Source organism: Macrobrachium rosenbergii, chromosome 13, assembly GCF_040412425.1.
Source record: "Macrobrachium rosenbergii isolate ZJJX-2024 chromosome 13, ASM4041242v1, whole genome shotgun sequence".
Lineage (NCBI taxonomy): Eukaryota > Metazoa > Arthropoda > Malacostraca > Decapoda > Palaemonidae > Macrobrachium > Macrobrachium rosenbergii.
Window position 1 is genome coordinate 25,041,256 of NC_089753.1, and position 20,000 is coordinate 25,061,255.

General features: G+C 41.7%; 1 protein-coding gene across 7 annotated transcripts in view; it reads left to right on the top strand.

The window, feature by feature from the left end:
- The window catches only part of LOC136845048 (phosphatidylcholine:ceramide cholinephosphotransferase 1-like), a 274,371-nt gene that overhangs the window by 222,638 nt on the left and 31,733 nt on the right, over positions 1-20,000 (top strand). Inside the window, exon 1 of one of the 7 annotated variants that reach the window (XM_067114789.1) lies at positions 133-434. The exons of 5 other annotated variants lie outside the window; for them this stretch is intronic. In XM_067114789.1, the coding sequence (XP_066970890.1) occupies positions 346-434 (89 nt within the window). In that variant the 5' untranslated portion in view covers positions 133-345. Of the gene's footprint in view, positions 1-132; positions 435-8,509; positions 8,667-20,000 lie in introns of those variants that run through there. One more of the 7 variants, XM_067114795.1, reaches the window with a different exon arrangement.

Sequence of the window (20,000 nt, forward strand, 5' to 3'; positions counted from 1 at the left end):
GTGGCACGTTGTTGGTGTTTGGGAGGGGGAGGAGGGGGAAGGGGAGGAAGGACGGAGGAACAGTGAGGAAGAGAGAGAGAGAGAGAGAGAGAGAGAGAGAGAGAGAGCAGAAAAAGGAGGAGGAATCACCCCGTCCTCCCAGTCAGTCAGTCAGTGCTGTGCTGGGAGTGCTGAAGGAACGACCGCGCGGATTCGTTCTCTGTCGCAGAGGCGAGTGATTATTGTGTGTCCTGCTGTCGTCGTTGTTCTTTGTTTTGTTGTTGTTGTTGTTGTTGCGACACCTGTTCGGGAAAGATAGCGTTGACGGAGAGGATCGAGAGGCAGGACGTCGTAGTTCGTTGATCAATGAGTTACTTCAGACCTTCTGCAGCAGGAGCGACTACCACCTCCAGCAATGGTAGTTCGGGGACGTCCAAGTTTTCTCACATCAACCAGTAAGTTGTGATGGTGATGTTGGTGGCTCTCTCTCTCTCTCTCTCTCTCTCTCTCTCTCTCTCTCTCTCTCTCTCTCTCTCTCTCTTTTCTGATGACACACACACACATGCCTTGATACGTGTTTATGCTAAACCAAATTGTTGTTGTTATTCAGAAGATGAAACGCTCTCTCTCTCTCTCTCTCTCTCTCTCTCTCTCTCTCTCTCTCTCTCTCTCTCTCACACATGATGTGTCAGCACAGGCAGTATAGGCCTATTAATTCATTATAAATCCGTGGCAACGCCAGACTGACGTCAGTACTTGTTTTACTTCGCGTGTCAAGGCAGGTGAACCTGCATTTTACCTTTAGGGCCAAATTGCCAAAAACAAAAGTCACAATTCAACAATGACAGTACAATTTCAGGAACGTTATTTGTGTTATGTCATTTTCCTGCGTCATTTGATTACTGTCACGTAGGCCTCGTAGGCCTATGACAGCGAAGGCAAGAGGATATTAATAGGCCTATGATGTAGAGGCGAAGCCTGTTAATTAGCCCCGTTATGGAAACAAATCCGGGTCTATTCATTTAGTTTATTTTGGGATAGGCGGTGCCTTTGGTAACATTCGATCAAAAATTTCTTCAGAAGGAAAGAAACTAAGTTCGGAAGGTGTCTGAATGTATTTTAATTTATTTTTATATTTCCAAATTAGGCCTATCGAAAAATGAAAGTTCCCCCCTTCATGTTGGTTGGTACCGTTAAATGGCTTTGTAAACAATACTGGCGCATGGTAGTGGCAGGAGGCAGGGCTGCCTCCCTGCCTGCCTCTTTGCTGCTGCAGGTGGCTCATGGCTGCTGCCACTGTTAGCTGCTACAGCCACAGTCGGGCATGTTGTCACTTAGAAAGTAATTCTGGAGCTGTCATCCATTTTTACACACAGGAACTGTGTCGCAGGTGATACGACGGTCCACAGTGGGTCACCTGCCTGCATTTGTTTTACACACACACACATATATTTGCGTGTGTGTGTGTATAATGCTTAAAACTCACAGTAAATGCACGTGACTTCAGTATATAAGTGAGTACCACAAACAAACAAACACAGACATATATATATATATGTGTGTGTGTTTTGTTTGTTTGTTATTACTCAACTTGTGTACTAAGTCACGTGCATTTACTGTGATTTTCAATCATTATATATATATATATATATATATATATATATATATATATATATATATATATATATATATATATATATATATATATATATATATATATATATATATACTTTTTCAGGGCCGTAGGCTAGACTGATGTGAAATTTTTGTTTTCCTCCCATCAACTGCACCGCAATCCCTGTCAATATTAAACGATGGCGAGGGTGTCTGGAATGCTATTATGGACTATTTTTTTTTTTTTTTTTAGGACCTCCTCCCCCCTCCCCGTAATCTTGACTAACACCCCTCCCCTCTCCTCTCTCATATTCCCCCGCCCTCTTTCCCACATTGGATGCCATGCCATGAATTCGAATGAGTCTTCTGAAGCTTCGGAAATGTTATAGGACTCTCTCTCTCTCTCTCTCTCTCTCTCTCTCTCTCTCTCTCTCTCTCTCTCTCTCTCTCTCTCTCTCTCTCAGAGGAAGGGTTCATATTCCTAATATTTTATTTTAAAGTACATTGAAGTTACGGCGTACGCCAAAATTTTCCGTTCGACCAACAGGAGATGTACTGTATGTGTAGTGCTTGCGGCATATCGGTTAATTCTGCTGTTTTGCACGTTGCACACTGTAAAATAAAGTAAAATAGATTGTGAACGTGAAATTACTTAGAAAACAATTGCGTTGAAAGGTAGCTTACGTCGTGTTGAAGTAGGAACGGTATGTATTTCATGGTTGGTGTCTGCTGACATACTGGAGTTCCGTTGTTATTTTTTATTTATTTAAGTTTTTTTTAGAATGTGGCACTAGGCAAGTTATCGTTCTCGCCTGTGTGCTGCAGCAGGTGTGCTCTGCGGAGATAATGATAGACCCGCACCCCTGGAAATTTAGTGTTGAGATTGTTGGTGGTAAACTCGTCAGGTGGTTTGTATACAACTTTTAAGCTCTTCGTCTGCAGTTTGCTCAGTATTTTTTGCCGGTTTTTCAGTTGACTGTGACATCGTATGGTGTATGATGAGGTATTAAACCCGGTATGTATCCACCTACTCCGAGGTGCTAGTACTAAACATGGCTGAAGCTCCTTGGGACGCCGTGTATAGTACTAGCCCCTCGGTTTATTATATACACCCATTTCTATATTGTGTGGTCGACAAATTATATTAATAAACGATATCTTCGGGCGGCTGTCTACTTTACTTAATATGTGTTTAACCAAGACTTTGACAAAGGTGGATAAATACCGGGGTAATATTGTGTGATAGTAGGCCTATGTATATGGCTCTCTATGGTGGATTGCCTCATGGTTTGTGTTTTGGTACCCGTTCTGTAATAAATCTTGATAGAAATTAACTTTATTGCATTCTGCATATAAGTAGAACCTAGAATTTGCCCTCGCTACAATTTACGTCCTCGTATGAATAAAAAAAAAAAAAAAAGTTCGTTACGCTTCCCTTGAGGTATCCCCGAAAAAAGAAATCGTCTCAGGAGTTTGACAATCGTGGCCATTAACTAACAATAGAAGCCTCGTTACTACGGAAGATAACTAAGCTATATATATTCCTTGACATTTAGGCCTTGTCCAAGTCGTTGATGAAGTATTTTGTGTACGAATCCCCAAGGAATGTATAACGCCATACTTTTTATTATCACCTGCCGTGGCCACCAGATGAAGTCCGCTTCAAGGATCTTCGTCCTCGGAGACAGCAATACGTCTATGATGCGTTTCAAGGCTGCCATTGTTTAGAGGGAATACAATGACAGGGATTGTTCCCCCACAAAGATTGTCTTTGTGCGTGAATCAAGGACCGATAAGCGCTATTTAACATGTATCTTTGTGTGTGTGGTGTAGTGTGCGGTTTCCTGACATTGGTAGTGGATGAGGAAGGAGCTCCCCAGGTTCTTTTATAATGTCATAAGAATTGATTTATAAATAAACTAGCAAATATTTATCTCCATACATGTAGGCCTAGTTGGTGTAAGTCTGGAAAATATAAGTATTAGCACAATTTACTTGCTCAGAGTCTGGTCTTGCGCTAACACTAGGGCCACCAGTAATGAAAGAGTCCGTGCTGCTATGTTTGGTTGATGGCCTTCTGGTTTTTGTTCCAGGGACACTAATCTTACGTTTTGTCATTGTGGTTACCGGCACCTTCAGTATATATAATGCTCTTCCGTAGGCTGAACAAATGCGTGTATATGACATTTATGTGCTGTGCATGTTTGAATTTTTTTTATATTTTACCTTTTTTATTACCAGACGGTTGGCTAAATGTACAGTTAACTTGGATTATATGAAGTAAAATTACACTCGCTTGTGTTTCTCTCTCTCTCTCTCTCTCTCTCTCTCTCTCTCTCTCTCTCTCTCTCTCTCTCAACAGAGAGGCCTTGAGGCCCAGTGTTCTTTAGCCAGATTTACCCTCCTTTCTAATTGAAGTTTGACATGGGCTTGTTTAACTGTTGGTGGGGGGGGGAGGGGAGGGTTGGCGATTGGAACTGGTCGGGAGTTGGCTATGTTTGTATCTGGTCAAAGACCTCCGAGGTAGAATGTATTCATTATAAATGCATTGAGTCTCTCTCTCTCTCTCTCTCTCTCTCTCTCTCTCTCTCTTAGTCGAAGTGTATATTTAAGGTCATGTGGCTTGTTTTGGGAGTATAACCTTTAAGACTCGATTTAGTTTTAGTTTTGACAAGCCTGTGATCCATGTTGCCAATGGCAGTTTGATTATTGCAGTCATTATGACGGTACTTTCGAAGTTTGTATACATCGCAGTTCGCCAGCGTTCGATTTTTTCCTTCCCTTGAAAAGTCTTCGCAAATATCAGTATCGGTGATTTGTAGTACCAGATATTATGCAAGGTCTCTTGTGTGATGGCAGTAAGATTTATTTTTACTTCGTAGGCCTATATCCAACGTAGTCTAAACAGCCTTTTGTAGTCCCATCTGAATATGCCTGATATATTTGCCTCTTAAACCGCACGTTTGTCATTTTCCCTTAAATAGGTCGGTGGCGAGTTATAGCTTTATCAATAAATACAGAACTTCTGTTTTAACCATCTCAGCAGACGTTGTGCGTTGTGGCGGGTGGCCTGTCTTGGGCGGGGCAGGATTCGGCTCTTCCGTTTATTAGGAACGTTTGAAAAGGGATCCCAAAATAAATACTGAGGTTATGGTCTCTCTCTCTCTCTCTCTCTCTCTCTCTCTCTCTCTCTCTCTCTCTCTCTCTCTCTCTTAGGCGGCGGCCTAGTACCATCTTTCATTGCTCTGTGTGCTTCCATCATTAGGCTATTTAGGTCATTAAAAATAAAGCTCTCTCTCTCTCTCTCTCTCTCTCTCTCTCTCTCTCTCTCTCTCTCTCTCTCTCTCTCTCTCTCTCTCTTTAGTTATAATTTGGCTGACTTTATCAAGACATTTTCCACAGATTATTAAAAAAAAAACTAACTTAATAAAGACAGGAGATTCATAAACCAGTTCAGTGTATTACTCTATCAAATTTTAGTTCAGACATATACATAATTGGTATGACTTGATATCCACAAAACCTTCAGTTGTTTGACCGTAAATACCGCAGCGGTCAAAGGCCGCCCTCCGGCCCCGTGCTTTTGAAGAAAGTGGAATACAAACGAAAACGACTTCTTGCGTCGTCGAAGTAAGGTCACTTCAAAAGACCCCCTTTACGTTCATTACGAATATTGGAAGTTCCTCTGGGCCACTGACCTATTCTGAACCTGTCCGTAAATACGACCCAGGGGATTGTTGTCTGAAGGCTTCTCTCTCTCTCTCTCTCTCTCTCTCTCTCTCTCTCTCTCTCTCTCTCTCTCTCTCTCTCTCCGGCATTAATGCTAATTGGTTTCGATGCTGCTTCCGGCAATTTCAGTCGGGGACGAGAATCAGTTTCGTTGTGGACTTCGTCGAGAAAGCGGCTTATTGTAGAATTCCTTTTTCCCTGAAGACTTTGTTATTATTATTATTATTATTATATTAGCAATGCAGCGTAACGAAACCACCAAGTCACATCTCTAGACGTAAGAAAGGCTGAAAATGGGACAAGGAAGAGTTAAAGAAGTTGGATAGCTAGGCGGAACGCAACCACAAAAGAACACGTAGAAAGTAAAAGCTTATAATCCATCTACAGTGCGCCGCACAAAGTACAACAACGATCTTGACGACTGTTATATGTCGCAGTTACCTTGTTTGTTCGAGTCCCGTGAATTTGAACTCTCCTCGGGTTGATAATTGCTCTTAGGCTAAATAGAATTGAGTTGAATGTAGTGTTTAGGCCAAAGGCCAAGCACCGGGACCTGTGAGGTCATTCAGCGCTGGAAAGGAAATTGAGAGTAGGTAGGTTTGAAGGTGTAACGGGAGGAAAACCTCGCAGCTGCACTGTAAAATATTTGTTAGAGGTGGTGGATAACGAGATGGAAGAAGGATAATATGAATGGAGGTACAGTAAGAGTAATGAAAGAGGTTGCAGCGAGGGGCCGAAGGGACGCTGCAAAGAACCTTTAGTAATGCCTACAGTACACCGCATGAGGTGCACTGACGGCACTAAATAGAGACGGCAGTTTCTTCTTGAATTTTTAAGACTTGTCCTTCCGTCCTGTGTGATAATGGTGCTTCTTCGCTCGCGTGTTCCTTGAAACACCGTCACTCTCTCCGGAAGATATTTTTCGAATTTTTTTGTTCTGGTCGTCAGAAGCGCTTGACGATAACAAAGGATCGGTGTGGAAATGAAAACAAAACTGAACAAAACGAAGGAAATGAGGTTAAAATAGTAACAACGGTAAGATCGTGTATTTGATACGTTCAATTTTCTTTCCTTAATTTATTTTGATCGTATTCCCTGCTTTATCATCCTGGGGGGGAATAAAATAATTAAATCTTTTAATCTGTTTGTCTGGTTGGACCCAAGTATGTCTGTCCTCCTGTCTGTGTGGTAAAGTTATAGAAAATTATAAATTTTACGCGCTAGACCCGAGGGAAATGTGCAATGCTAAACTCGTCGGAAGAAGAATTTAACGCTAAAAATGTACTGTGAGGCTTTCTTACCTTAAATAAAAATCTTGCCCTGGATTGAGTTAACATTGAACTCAGCACATTGTTTGAGAGGCCCGAGGGAAGATACGGAAATGAATATTCTCTCTCTCTCTCTCTCTCTCTCTCTCTCTACTGACATTGATTCCCAACCAGACGAGGTTGGAACGGTATGGGCGTGGTTCTTTGAAAAATAATATAGTGCCGCTATATGTTTGTTGATGTAAGCAATGAAATAGGTAGGCAGTCATCTCGTTAGGTCGACTGTTGTGGATCGCAGCCGGTAGTGGGAGAGAAAATAATAAAACAGACGTTAATTGTGACTATTTTTTATGAATTCTTGAAATACCACTATAATAAATGGAGGGGCGTGGACAAGTGGAATCCTCCTCCTCCTCCTCCTCCTCCTCCTCCTCCTCCTCCTCCTCCTCCTCCTCCTCCTCCTCCTCCTCCTGCCTTTCTCCCAACTTGAGTGTTTTTTGGATGGTAATGTCAAAATTTGGCATTTTAACCGCCCCTCTCCCCCTACCCCTCCCTCCCCCTCCCCTCTTCGACTTCCTCCAGACGCCCACATGCATAATAGAGTTGCTAAATGTCAGGAATAGAAGATGTGGGCTCAAGTTTGGTTCCTGAGGGAGGCGACTGTGATTAAAAGGTTCTCCTGCTATTTCAGTTTGCCGTTTAAATATTCCGGTTAATAATTCCGTGTGATTGGGGATAAGCCTTGGGCATTGCATTGGAAGGAAGGGAAATTCTTTATTAACAGTCATTAACTGAACTAGAGAGAGAGAGAGAGAGAGAGAGAGAGACTTTATAAACACCCACCCACCCACCCGCCCACTCGACCATGCGTGAACACACACACACACACACACACACAGAGAGAGAGAGAGAGAGAGAGAGAGAGAGAGAGAATGCTTTGAAGGGCAACATTATTAAAAGGAACATAAAGCGAGAGACAGACAGACCATATAAACACCCACCCACCCACGCGGCACCGTCGAACACACACACACACACACACAGAAAGAGAGAGAGAGAGGGGGGGGGGGATGGCGCTTTGAAGGGCAGCATTATCGAAAGGAACATTTATACGACCATTGACGACCATTTGGAGAGACTCCAGATCTCGGCAAAATAAGATGATTAGTCATTGGTTGCTTTCGGTCGTGAAAACGGATAGCAGCCCACTTGGGTGATAGCTAGAATTGGGAAGGGTGCTAGAAAATGCACTCTCTCAATTGGCTTTGACTTCATTTTACTTCCTATTCCATAGTTGAAGCTTTTGGTCTTAAGTTATTCATGTCTACACAAACGCACGTGCAGACACATATAGGCGTATGTGTTCAACGTATTGAATTGTATAATTATATTTTGTAAGTCGATGTTACAGACTCTCTCTCTCTCTCTCTCTCTCTCTCTCTCTCTCTCTCTCTCTCTCTCTCTCTCTCTCACACACACACACAAACAAACAAACAAACAAACAAAGTATCTATTTCCTACATACTTCAGGAGTCTGTCTTAATTTTGATTGATTCTCTCTCTCTCTCTCTCTCTCTCTCTCTCTCTCTCTCTCTCTCTCTCTCTCTCTCTCTCTCTCTTAGTTAATTTTATTATTTAAATTTTGAAAAATGCACATTTTTATTATCCTGAATGAACAGCATTCAAACAAACTTAAGAAGTCAAATTGACTCCCAACACCATACGCCCGCTCAAGTAGAATACGTGTGTTACGTGAAATTCCCACTGAGTTGTATGGAGTCTACTCTTCAGAATTCCGTTAGCGCCGTTCCCTGTGGCTCACTCGGGGTCGAGTGTACTACTTATCAGAGGGGCGCGGTGGTACGTACAGATAGATATTACGGATGGGCTCATTTGTAACCCTCCAAAGTTGTACCCTCAAAAGTGCCGGAGTTGTCGTAGTAGGATTGAGCCACAGCACCAGGCCGGACTGTCGTCATCTTCTGTGTTTTGGAGAGAAGTCTTCAGGATGAGGTCTTTCTGGAAATTCTGATATGATCTTCGAGAATTTGGGAGTGGTCTTTCAGCGTTGGTGCAGTATGTGTATTTGTGTACGTTGGTAGTGTGGAGACGCCTCACCATTTGCATTGATCATAATTTGTGGATTTTCAAGGATTGCTAGCGTTAGTTATTATTATTATTATTATTATTATTATTATTATTATTATTATTATTCAGGTGAACCCCCTGTTTATTTGGAGCGATCCTTTAGGGGCCACTGACTTGATCATAATTGGTAGGTGTCCAAGGGTTGCTAGTTTTTATTATTATTATTATTATTATTATTATTATTATTATTATTATTATTATTATTATTATTATTATTATTCATTAGATGAACCCTATTCATATGGAACAAGCCCACCAAAGGGGCCACTGACTTGAAGTTCAAGCTTCCGAAGAATACGGTGTTAATTTTGAAAGAAGTGACAGAGAGTAATAAAGACTTACAGAAAGAAGAGAATAGTTATTAGAAAAACATAAATTGAATAATTAAAACATCAAATTATTACATGGATGTTGTTTTAGTGACATGATTAAATTGTAAGACTGACAGTTCTTCTGAGTTTGTGTTTGTAGGTGGATAACGAATATTCAGAAGGTAGCCGTTATTTTATTACTTTGAAGTGTGCGAGAAATCATGTGTATGTTGTGTGTGCACAGATGAACTGGCGTCCTGGTGATTGTAAGGGAAGATTGTTCAGTGGTTTGATTAGGTTACTATTACTCTCTCTCTCTCTCTCTCTCTCTCTCTCTCTCTCTCTCTCTCTCTCTCTCTCTCTCTCTCTCTCTTTTGTGTCAATGTTCCATTTTAGATTTTTCCGAGACATGCTCGAAACAAAATCCCGTTTATGATCATCCACGCATCGCCCTGTTCACCAACACGTCTAGATCATCGTTCGGAATACAATCTCGCCTGTAAACAATGGGATGAGAACCCATTGTAACATCTTTTCATTTTCCATATTGCCGGCCAAGGACACACGTTCAACGCATTATGAAGTCTTAACGTCAGATTTACGGCCGTGGGGTGGCATAAATCGACGGTGGCTAATTACAAATTACTTGCAAATAATGAGAGTTTTTTTTTTTCTATCGTCATGTGTCACGGTGATAATCTCTCTCTCTCTCTCTCTCTCTCTCTCTCTCTCTCTCTCTCTCTCTCTCATATTAGAGGGGATGTGATAAATCCTTTAAGAAGCACTCTCTCTCTCTCTCTCTCTCTCTCTCTCTCTCTCTCTCTCTCTCTCTCTCTCTGTATTAAATCCCTGCCTGAGTAGAACAATTAAACATTCTCTCTCTCTCTCTCTCTCTCTCTCTCTCTCTCTCTCTCTCTCTCTCTCTCTCTCTCTCTCTCTCTCGTATTAAATCCCTGCCTGAGTAGAACAATTAAACATTCTCTCTCTCTCTCTCTCTCTCTCTCTCTCTCTCTCTCTCTCTCTCTCTCTCTCTCTCTCTCTCTCTCTCTCTCTCGTATTAAATCCCTGCCTGAGTAGAACAATTAAACATTCTCTCTCTCTCTCTCTCTCTCTCTCTCTCTCTCTCTCTCTCTCTCTCTCTCTCTCTCTCTCTCGTATTAGAGGGATGGGATAAATCCTTTAAAAGCAATCTCTCACTCTCTCTCTTATTAAATCCCCCGCCTGAGTAGAACAATTAAACATTCTCTCTCTCTCTCTCTCTCTCTCTCTCTCTCTCTCTCTCTCTCTCTCTCTCTCTCTCTCTCTCTCTCTCTCTCGTATTAAATCCCCTGCCTGAGTAGAACAATTAAACATTCTCTCTCTCTCTCTCTCTCTCTCTCTCTCTCTCTCTCTCTCTCTCTCTCTCTCTCTCTCTCTCTCTCTCTCTCTCTCGTATTAGAGGGGATGGGATAAATCCTTTAAAAAGCAATCTCTCACTCTCTTATTAAATCCCCCGCCTGAGTAGAACAATTAAACATTCTCTCTCTCTCTCTCTCTCTCTCTCTCTCTCTCTCTCTCTCTCTCTCTCTCTCTCTCTCTCTATTAAATCCCCGATAGAACAATTAAACATTCTCTCTCTCTCTCTCTCTCTCTCTCTCTCTCTCTCTCTCTCTCTCTCTCTCTCTCTCTCTCTCTAAGATGAATAGATTTTACACTCATTCCCTCCTTGAAACCAAACCAGCAGCAAATGCTACTCTTAGACCGGGCGGAACTTCCGGCTCAGAACAGTTCTGAATGTTTTATGAAGCCATACTTAGCCTATCCCATGAGAGCCTTCGCGCTGTGTTCGGTCGAGATCTCTTTTGGGATAAAGGAAGGGAAATGGGCGAATGGTTTTCCTCTTTGGGTTTTCGAGTTACGTTTGTCGGTTTTTCTCAGGTGGTAAGGGAATTTTTTTTTTTTTTGGAAGGTTCAAAACTTTCATCAGTTCTAGTTGCATGTGTGTGTTTTTTTTTTATTTACTTCCTTTTGGGGGGAAGTAGAACCATCAGTCAGTACTCACGCGGTGCACTGCAGGCATCATTGAAAGTTCTTTGCAGCGCTCCCCCTCAGCCCCTAGCTGCAATCCCTTTCATTCCTTTGACTGTACCTCCGTTCCTATTCTCTTTCTTCCGTCTTTCTTTCCGCCCTCTCCTAAGAATTGTTTCAGAGTGCGGCTGAAAGGTTTTCTTCCCGTTACACCTTTCAAACCTTTATACTCAGTTTCCCTTTCAGCGCTGAATGACCTCATCATAGGTCGCAGCCCTTGGCCTGTGGCCTAAATTTTATATTCCATTTAATTTATATTCCATTTTGATTTTACGTTGCTTGTCGTCCAGATATAATGAATAATTTTGGGGCTCCAGTGAAATCAGTGGAGAGGTGAAAGAAAAGATTAAGAACTAAATTGAATTTAGTTGCGATTCTCTCTCTCTCTCTCTCTCTCTCTCTCTCTCTCTCTCTCTCTCTCTCTCTCTGAGAAGAGGGGACGAGAGTGTCACGTGGTATAGCTTGATGTTGATCACAGCTTGGTCGTGGCAGGGAATATGGTAGTCAAGAGAACTGCCTCTTCTTTTAGACTGAACTTTGTACTTCAGTTTTTCATGTTGTAGTCTTTTCTTGTAAATGAAAATCAAGTGAGTGTACGAAGACCACTGCAGTGGAGCCCTTTTAGTTTTCTGTCAAGAAAACTATTGTGCCGGCTTTGTCTGTCCGTCCGCACTTTTTCTGTCCGCCCTCAGATCTTAAGAACTACTGAGGCTAGAGGGTTGCAAATTGGTGTGTTGATCATCCCCCCTCCAATCATCAAACGTACCAAATTGCAGCCCTCTAGCCTCCTCAGTAGTTTTTTTTTATTTAAGGTTAAAGTTAGACATGATCGTGCTTCTGGCAACGCTATAGGATAGCCACCACCGGGCCGTGGTTAAAATTTCATGGGCCACGGCTCATACAGCATTATACCGAGACCGTCAAAAGATAGATTATTTTTAGTTGCCTTGATTCTACGCTGTAGCGTCTGTACAGAAAACTCGTTTGCGCCGAAGAAGCCTGGGCGCATTTTTAAAAATTTTGTCTCTCCTCACCTGCGAGGAATCCTTAGGGGATTAGTGCCGTCAGTGCACCTCACTCTGTGCACTGTAGGCATTACTTAAGCTTCTTTCCAGCGTCCCTTAGGCCACTAGCTACATCCCCTTTCATTCCTTTTACTGTACCTCCGTTCATATTCTCTTTCCTTCATCTGACTTTCCACCCTCTCCTTATAATTCTTTCGAAATCATTTTCAGCGCTGAATGACCTCGTGGGTCCCAGCGCTTGGCTTTCGGCCAAAATTTCAATATTCGGTTCCATTCAAATCAGTTCACCTGCGAGGAAGATTTAGGGGACAGGGTTTCTTCAGGTGCTTCGTGTCAGATTTCCTCTGTGCAAAAGGGCTTCTCTCTAGAACAAGAATTTGTTCTGGGTGATCAGTGAGATTTATTGAACCAGTTCTGTAGATTAGATTTATTGGATTAAGAAAAAATATTTCACTTTACCTGTTTGTATATATATACATGATTATTATCCCTTTTGTACGTGATTCATCTACCAGTCTTTCGTCAATGGCTTGGAAATCATTTATCAGTCCTTCGTCAACGGCTTGGAAATAAAGTCGAAACCGGTCAGGACCTACACCCCGTCTCTTATTTTTCACCTGTGGTAATGTGTAGTATATATATATATATAATATATATATATATATATATATATATATATATATATATATATATATATATATATATATATATATATATAGAGAGAGAGAGAGAGAGAGAGAGAGAGAGAGAGAGAGAGAGAGAGAGAGAGAGAGAGGTCCCGTGAACCATCCATATCTTTCCCAGCGCAAATATCTCGTCCCTTGCTGCAGCCCCTTCTCGTGTCCGATCCTATTCCTCTGTTTAACGTCTTCACTGCTTCTTCATTTCTCTCTCAGAGTGGTCACCTTTCGTCTGATCTTCTATCTTCTTCGCTTTCAGTTCCACTTTTCATCTCGTGTGGCTGGGACCCCAGAAGTTCTAGCGAAGGTGCAGCGCATTTCTACCCCAAAACAATTCTCCTCGTGTTTCAGTGATTTACGTAGGCTGTATGTTTATCTGTTTGTTGATTTGTTCGTTTATTTTTTATCTCTTTTGGTAAGTGATCTTTTCGTTCTCTGTTCCCTGTTACCTTCTGTTATTTCTTTCTGATGAACGCCACAGCATCCTTTGGAAGCTTGAATTTCAAGTTAATGGCTACTTTGGTGGTGGCCTTGTTCCGTATGAATAGGGTTCATCTTCTGAATAATAATAATAATAATAATAATAATAATAATTATAATGACAATAATAATAATAATAATAATGTTTCGTCTATATTATTCTCTCCACGTGAGTCCTTCATCACACTCAGGTAGCCTAGGCTGTCTGTTGTAAGTTATGCATTGCGAAAGAAGGTGCTGAACCAATGTTTTGAAAGGTACTTATGTTCTGGTTGCGTTTAGCATTTCCATTGGCCTATACGTACTGTAACAGAGGATTTGTATGGGATTAGGCATAGTCTACATAACAAAGATACCATCTATACAGGTGACGTAAAACCACATTGATAAGATATGCGAAGATAACGGGAATTGTGGTTCGAGAGGACGGAAAAATTTGCCATAGTTTTCACGAAATTAGGGAGAGACAGACAGAGAGAGAGAGAGACGATGTTCTCACATTCTTATATAGCGGTGCTTACCAGATGGAACTTACGTATACTCAAGAGTGTAATCGGGATACCGTATAAGAGGTATATACGCTTTGCGCATACTCGGTTCAGTTTCTTTTGTACAGTAGTTGGCTGAAACAAGTGAATATCGTACGTAGTAGTGAGTCGCCTGAGTTGGGGTGCAGTTCGAGTGGGGGAAGGGGTGGGCTGGCTGCTTCATCCTAGAAAGGCTTGCTGAAAATGAGGCTTCCTATGGTAAAAACGCAAGTGCTTTATATATATATATATATATATATATATATATATATATATATATATATATATATATATATATATATATATATATATATATGTGTGTGTGTGTGTGTGTGTGTGTGTGTGAAAATATAGGCAATGCCACTAAGGAAAGAGAAACGACGGAGCGGTGCTAGGCCTTTCGACTTAAAGCAGTATTTATATATTTATATATTCATCACGTTCCATATTTTCGTGATTCAGTTATAGCCTACATGTGTTTGTGTGTTTATATATATATATATATATATATATATATATATATATATATATATATATATATATATATATATATATATATGAATATATTTGTGTGTATGTGTGAAATAGTGCACTGTATTTATAATGGCCATTCTTTGAGCTCTGGCGCTAACCTACAAGCTTGCAGGTTGCAGTAGTGGTAATTAATGTCAAGTTAATAGCTCTTCTTGCTTCGTATTCACTGCCCTACTTGTCATGTGTCGGGTGTCTTTAATCTGACTTGCAAGTGACTGACCCCCTCTCTCTCTCTCTCTCTCTCTCTCTCTCTCTCTCTCTCTCTCTCTCTCTCTCTCTCTCTCCAGGATGGGAAGATTCTTCTTAGATAATGAGAGGCTTCGGGGTACCTGGTGAATAGCATTTACAATTTTCTCTCTCTCTCTCTCTCTCTCTCTCTCTCTCTCTCTCAGGATGGAAGATTCTTCTTAGATAATCAGAGGCTTCTCCAGGTGAATAGCATTTACAATTTTCTCTCTCTCTCTCTCTCTCTCTCTCTCTCTCTCTCTCTCCCCATGAGGGAAAGATTCTTCTTAGATAATCAGAGGCTTCGGCATACCAGGTGAATAGCGTTTACAATTCTCTCTCTCTCTCTCTCTCTCTCTCTCTCTCTCTCTCTCTCTCTCTCTCTCTCTCTCTCTCTCTCTCTCTCTCTCATCCTGTGTTAACGGGAATTTTGATGTTTGTTGACCCTCGAAGAATAAATATATTTCAGTTTTCCAAAGTATCTTTCGATCTTCCACGAGGCAGAGACAGAAACGTGGGTTCTTCCTCCTTCTAAATGTCAAATGTACAAAAAAGTGCCAAGTGTCAAGTGTACAAAAAGTGCAAGTGTACAAAAAAAAGTGCCAATTGGCGACAGTTACGTGGGTGCTACGTGATCCAGCATCATCAGGTTGACTGAGGGAATTCTGAGGATACCAGACGATTGCAACAGTCTCTCTCTCTCTCTCTAGTTCTTCATTGGAAGGGTGAGTAGAGCTTTCGGCTAGCACGGTGTTGGCCCAGCGTTCGACTCTCCGAGCGGCCAATGAAGAACTAGAGAAATTTATTTCTGGTGATAGAAATTCATTCCTCGTCATAATGTGGTTCGGATTCCACAATAAGCTGTAGGTCCCGTTGCTAGGTAACCAGCTGGTTCTTAGCCACGTAAAATAAATCTAATCCTTCGGGCCAGCCTTCTCTAGGAGAGCTGTTAACCAGCTCAGTAGTCTGGTTAAATTAAGATATACTCTCTCTCTCTCTCTCTCTCTCTCTCTCTCTCTCTCTCTCTCTCTCTCTCTCTCTCTCTCTCTCTTTTTTTCCTGTCTACAGAGGGGAAAGATTCTTCCAAGATATTCAGTAGCTTCGTACCCCGATGAATAGCATTTACAATTTCTCTCTCTCTCTCTCTCTCTCTCTCTCTCTCTCTCTCTCTCTCTCTCTCTCTCTCTCTCTCTCTCTCTCTCTCTTTCTTGTCTACAGGGGGGAAAGGTTCTTCCAAGATATTCAGAAGCTTCGTACCCCGGTGAATAGTATTTACAATTTATTTCCCTCTCTCTCTCTGTGTTTGTGTGTGTGTGTGCGTGTGTGTGCGTGCGTGTGTCTGTGTATGTGTGCTCCTTGAACCTAAAGGAGGTGGGTTTCCCACTTACACATCTTCAAGCTGAGAGAGAGAGAGAGAGAGACTCGTCAATGGGTCATGTTTTTGCATTTCCCCACTAGATTAACCCTCGAGTGACATCTGTGGCATAAAGCGCACAGATGTGTGGGTGGTGCCATCACACTCACGAGATCTTGGCGAAGTTTACTCTATTTTTTTTTCAGTTCCCTTGAGGGTGGCACTGTGCCTGTGTAGTGTTTGTGCTTGAGTGCGTGAGTGTGCCAGGTTTTGCCTTCAGTGCCCTGGTACAGGCGCTTTTTCTGGTTTACTTGAAGATCGGAATTGATTGGGAAAAGTTCGCGCTGTTGAACTGCGTTAAATGATTGCGGAAACAGATTTGGAGATGATCCAATTTTGTTGTAGATTTATAGTTTTGTTTCCGATGTGTATGTCAGGATGAAAGTGACAGCTGAAGTGTCTGTGTGCTTCAAACTACTTTGCGATGCAAAGGGCAACGCTCTACAGCTCACGTCATATATATATAGGCTTAAAAAAGTTATTTTTTGTATGTTTTTTTCTTGAACAGTGAAAAGAAAGAAACAACGACATGTTTGACTTGACTCGCAGACGTGTGTGGCAGGTTGTTTTGCTCTGGTTTTTTTCGACAGTGTATTTTTTCCTCCCAGTTTGTGTCCCATTTGAATAAATTTCAACAACATTTTATAAGGCGAGTTGTAAATCTTTTTAAAATTCCAAGGAAGTTTGTGTGTACTGGACTTTTGTGTCCTTTCTGTTTACACACACACACACACATAAACAAAACAAAACTAAAACATAAATCACTTTCCTTACCAAGGCTAAACGTCCCCCATCACCTCCCAAACACATGTTCTTCACATTTGTGAAACACTCTCTCTCTCTCTCTCTCTCTCTCTCTCTCTCTCTCTCTCTCTCTCTCTCTCTCTCTCTCTCTCTCTCTCCGGTGGCAAGGCGGCCGCTGATGCTGGCGTGAAGAGGCGTCTCCGTAGGAGCTTGGACTGGGAAAGGGGAGAATGCATTGGTTACCTGCTGCGTTTCTGTTGCCTGCGCTTATGTGGCTCTCTCTCTCTCTCTCTCTCTCTCTCTCTCTCTCTCTCTCTCTCTCTCTCTCTCTCTGGCTGCCCCTCATAGGGAGTTTTTATGGGTTGGGGAGGTGAAGGGAGATAGGGATGTAAACAAGATCACGGATGGATGAAGAGAGAGAGAGAATAGGATTATTCTAAAACGCCTCTGTGGAACCTAGAGACAAAAGGAATTCTCCTAAGAAAGGAATAGAAAGTAAGAAAAATTGAGAGAGAGAGAGAGAGAGAGAGAGAGAGAGAGAGAGAGAGAGAGGTGTGTTAGTGTAGGAAGTCACGGGACCAGTAGTCAGCGAGTGGGTTTGGTCCGATTCGTGTGTGGGGAGACAGCGCACGGCTAAGTTGCATACACTTGTAGCTTAGAGAGAGAGAGAGAAGAGTGAGCGAGCTGTCGTCCACGCCTTCGTCATTGTGTTTGCGCCTCTTGTCACATGACCTATACAACAGCCCTGACAAATGGATGTCATTTTCTTTTCAGTACAGACCTCTCTCTCTCTCTCTCTCTCTCTCTCTCTCTCTCTCTCTCTCTCTCTCTCTCTCTCTCTCTCTCTCTCGGGAGAAAGAAACTGTTTTAAACCGTAGTTGGAGGTCACACTGACTTTCCATTTCGAAAGCATGCCTCCTGCGATTTCGTAATCAAATTGGGGGCGTTAATGTTTTCCTCTGTAAATTAAAGGAACAGAAAGATTTATATCTCACGAGGCAGCATGTAAACACGATTGGCCCTAAGGCTTTTGGCGAAATATATCCAGCGAAAGTTTTGTCGCTTATTAACGTGGAGTTATTCCTGAGCACGCATTCAGTTTATATATATAGTATATACATATAAATATATATATATATATATATATATATATATATATATATATATATATATATATATATATATATATATATAATATATATATATATATATATATATATATATATATATATATATATATAACATATGTATGTATATGAGATGCAATTATCCAGGTATATAGCCTAAATATTTGACTGGAATATGGAGTCAGGCTACTATAGCGCGTAGAAGGAGATATATTTTTGAACTAGAGAAAGAGCAGCGTTGGAAGGTGACTTTCGGGATACTTAGGACGTGTCGATGAGGATCCTTCTTGTAGCCTGGTAGTCCTCCATCGATCGTGACTGAGGTTGAGGGATCGAGAGAACTTCACAATAGACCCTTTGGGAAATGTCTGTAATTCGTCAGATGACTAGCACCTCCCCCCCCTCCCCTCCCATCGCCGACCCTCCTCTCTCGGACTTGCTCGTCCGTGTTTTGGTTCTTTTGCTGAATCTCTCTCTCTCTCTCTCTCTCTCTCTCTCTCTCTCTCTCTCTCTCTCTCTCTCTCTCTCTCTCTCTCTCTCTCATCAAAAGTATCTTCTTCCTACTTATTTCCAGGAGTCCGCTTTAACTTTGATTGATATCCTCTCTCTCTCTCTCTCTCTCTCTCTCTCTCTCTCTCTCTCTCTCTCTCTCTCTCTCTCTCTCTCTCTCTCTCTCTCTCAAAATTATCTTCTTCTACTTATTTCCCTGAGTCCGCTTTAATTTTGATTGATTTCCTTCTCTCTCTCTCTCTCTCTCTCTCTCTCTCTCTCTCTCTCTCTCTCTCTCTCTCTCTCTCTCTCTCTCTCTCTCTCTCTCTCGCGAAAGTATCTTCTTCCTACTTATTTCCAGGAGTCCGCTTTAACTTTGATTGATATCCTCTCTCTCTCTCTCTCTCTCTCTCTCTCTCTCGACAAATCTAAGATGCATCCCAGACCATCCAAGACTGGAAGATGCAAAATCTGCGTTAGCAACTCTCTCATCAAAGGCGCTCTCCCGAACTTGTAAGGTCTTTCTCTCTCTCTCTCTCTCAAAAATTATCTTCCTACTTATTTCCAGGAGTCCGCTTTAATTTTGATTGATTTCTCTCCTCTCTCTCTCTCTCTCTCTCTCTCTCTCTCTCTCTCTCTCTCTCTCTCTCTCTCTCTCTCTCTCGTGAAAGTATCTTCTTCCTACTTATTTCCAGGAGTCCGCTTTAATTTTGATTGATTTCCTCTCTCTCTCTCTCTCTCTCTCTCTCTCTCTCTCTCTCTCTCTCTCTCTCTCTCTCTCTCTCTCTCTCTCTTATCTTTTCTTCTTCCTACTTATTTCCCGGAGTCCGCTTTAATTTTGATTGATTTCTTCCCTCTCTCTCTCTCTCTCTCTCTCTCTCTCTCTCTCTCTCTCTCTCTCTCTCTCTCTCTCTCTCTCTCTGAGACAACCTTTTTTTTTGTGAAATGGAAAATTATTACATTGTTACGAGTTTTTTAATCGTCTGGATGCATGCCTGTGTGAGAGGGTTCGCTTACCCTGTCATCACAACTCTTGCAAATGCAGATCATCATGACTCATACATGTTAAATATTCCGTCAGTATTTCCATCAGTAAACACTTACCTTTTTAGTTTTCTGTATAAGGAAACTGTTGAGATGGCTGTTTGCGTGTCTGTGCGCCCTCAGATATTTAAAAACTACTGAGGCTAGAGGGCTGCAAATTGGTATGTTCATCGTCCACCCTCCAATCACCAAACATACCAAATTGCAGCCCTCTAGCCTCAGTCGTTTTTATTTTATTTGAGGTTAAAGTTAGCCATAATCTTAAGTCTGGCACCTGTATATGCACCAACACAGGCCACCACCGGTCCGTGGCTGATGATTTCATGGGCCACGGCTAAGATTTAATGGCCCGTGACTGAGAGTTTCACACAAAATTACCTATACGCTGTACAGAAAACTTGAAGAAACTTCGGAGCATTTTTTACTTGTTATTATGTACCTTTTGCCAAAAGGTTAAATCATGGTTCCATATTTTGTACATTTTACAATACGCATCTTACAAGCTAAGTGAAGTTTTTTTTTTTCAAATGATGACCAAAATGGCTTTGTGACCTTTTTACGAAAAGAACTCCCATAAGTAGCATTCGGATTTCAC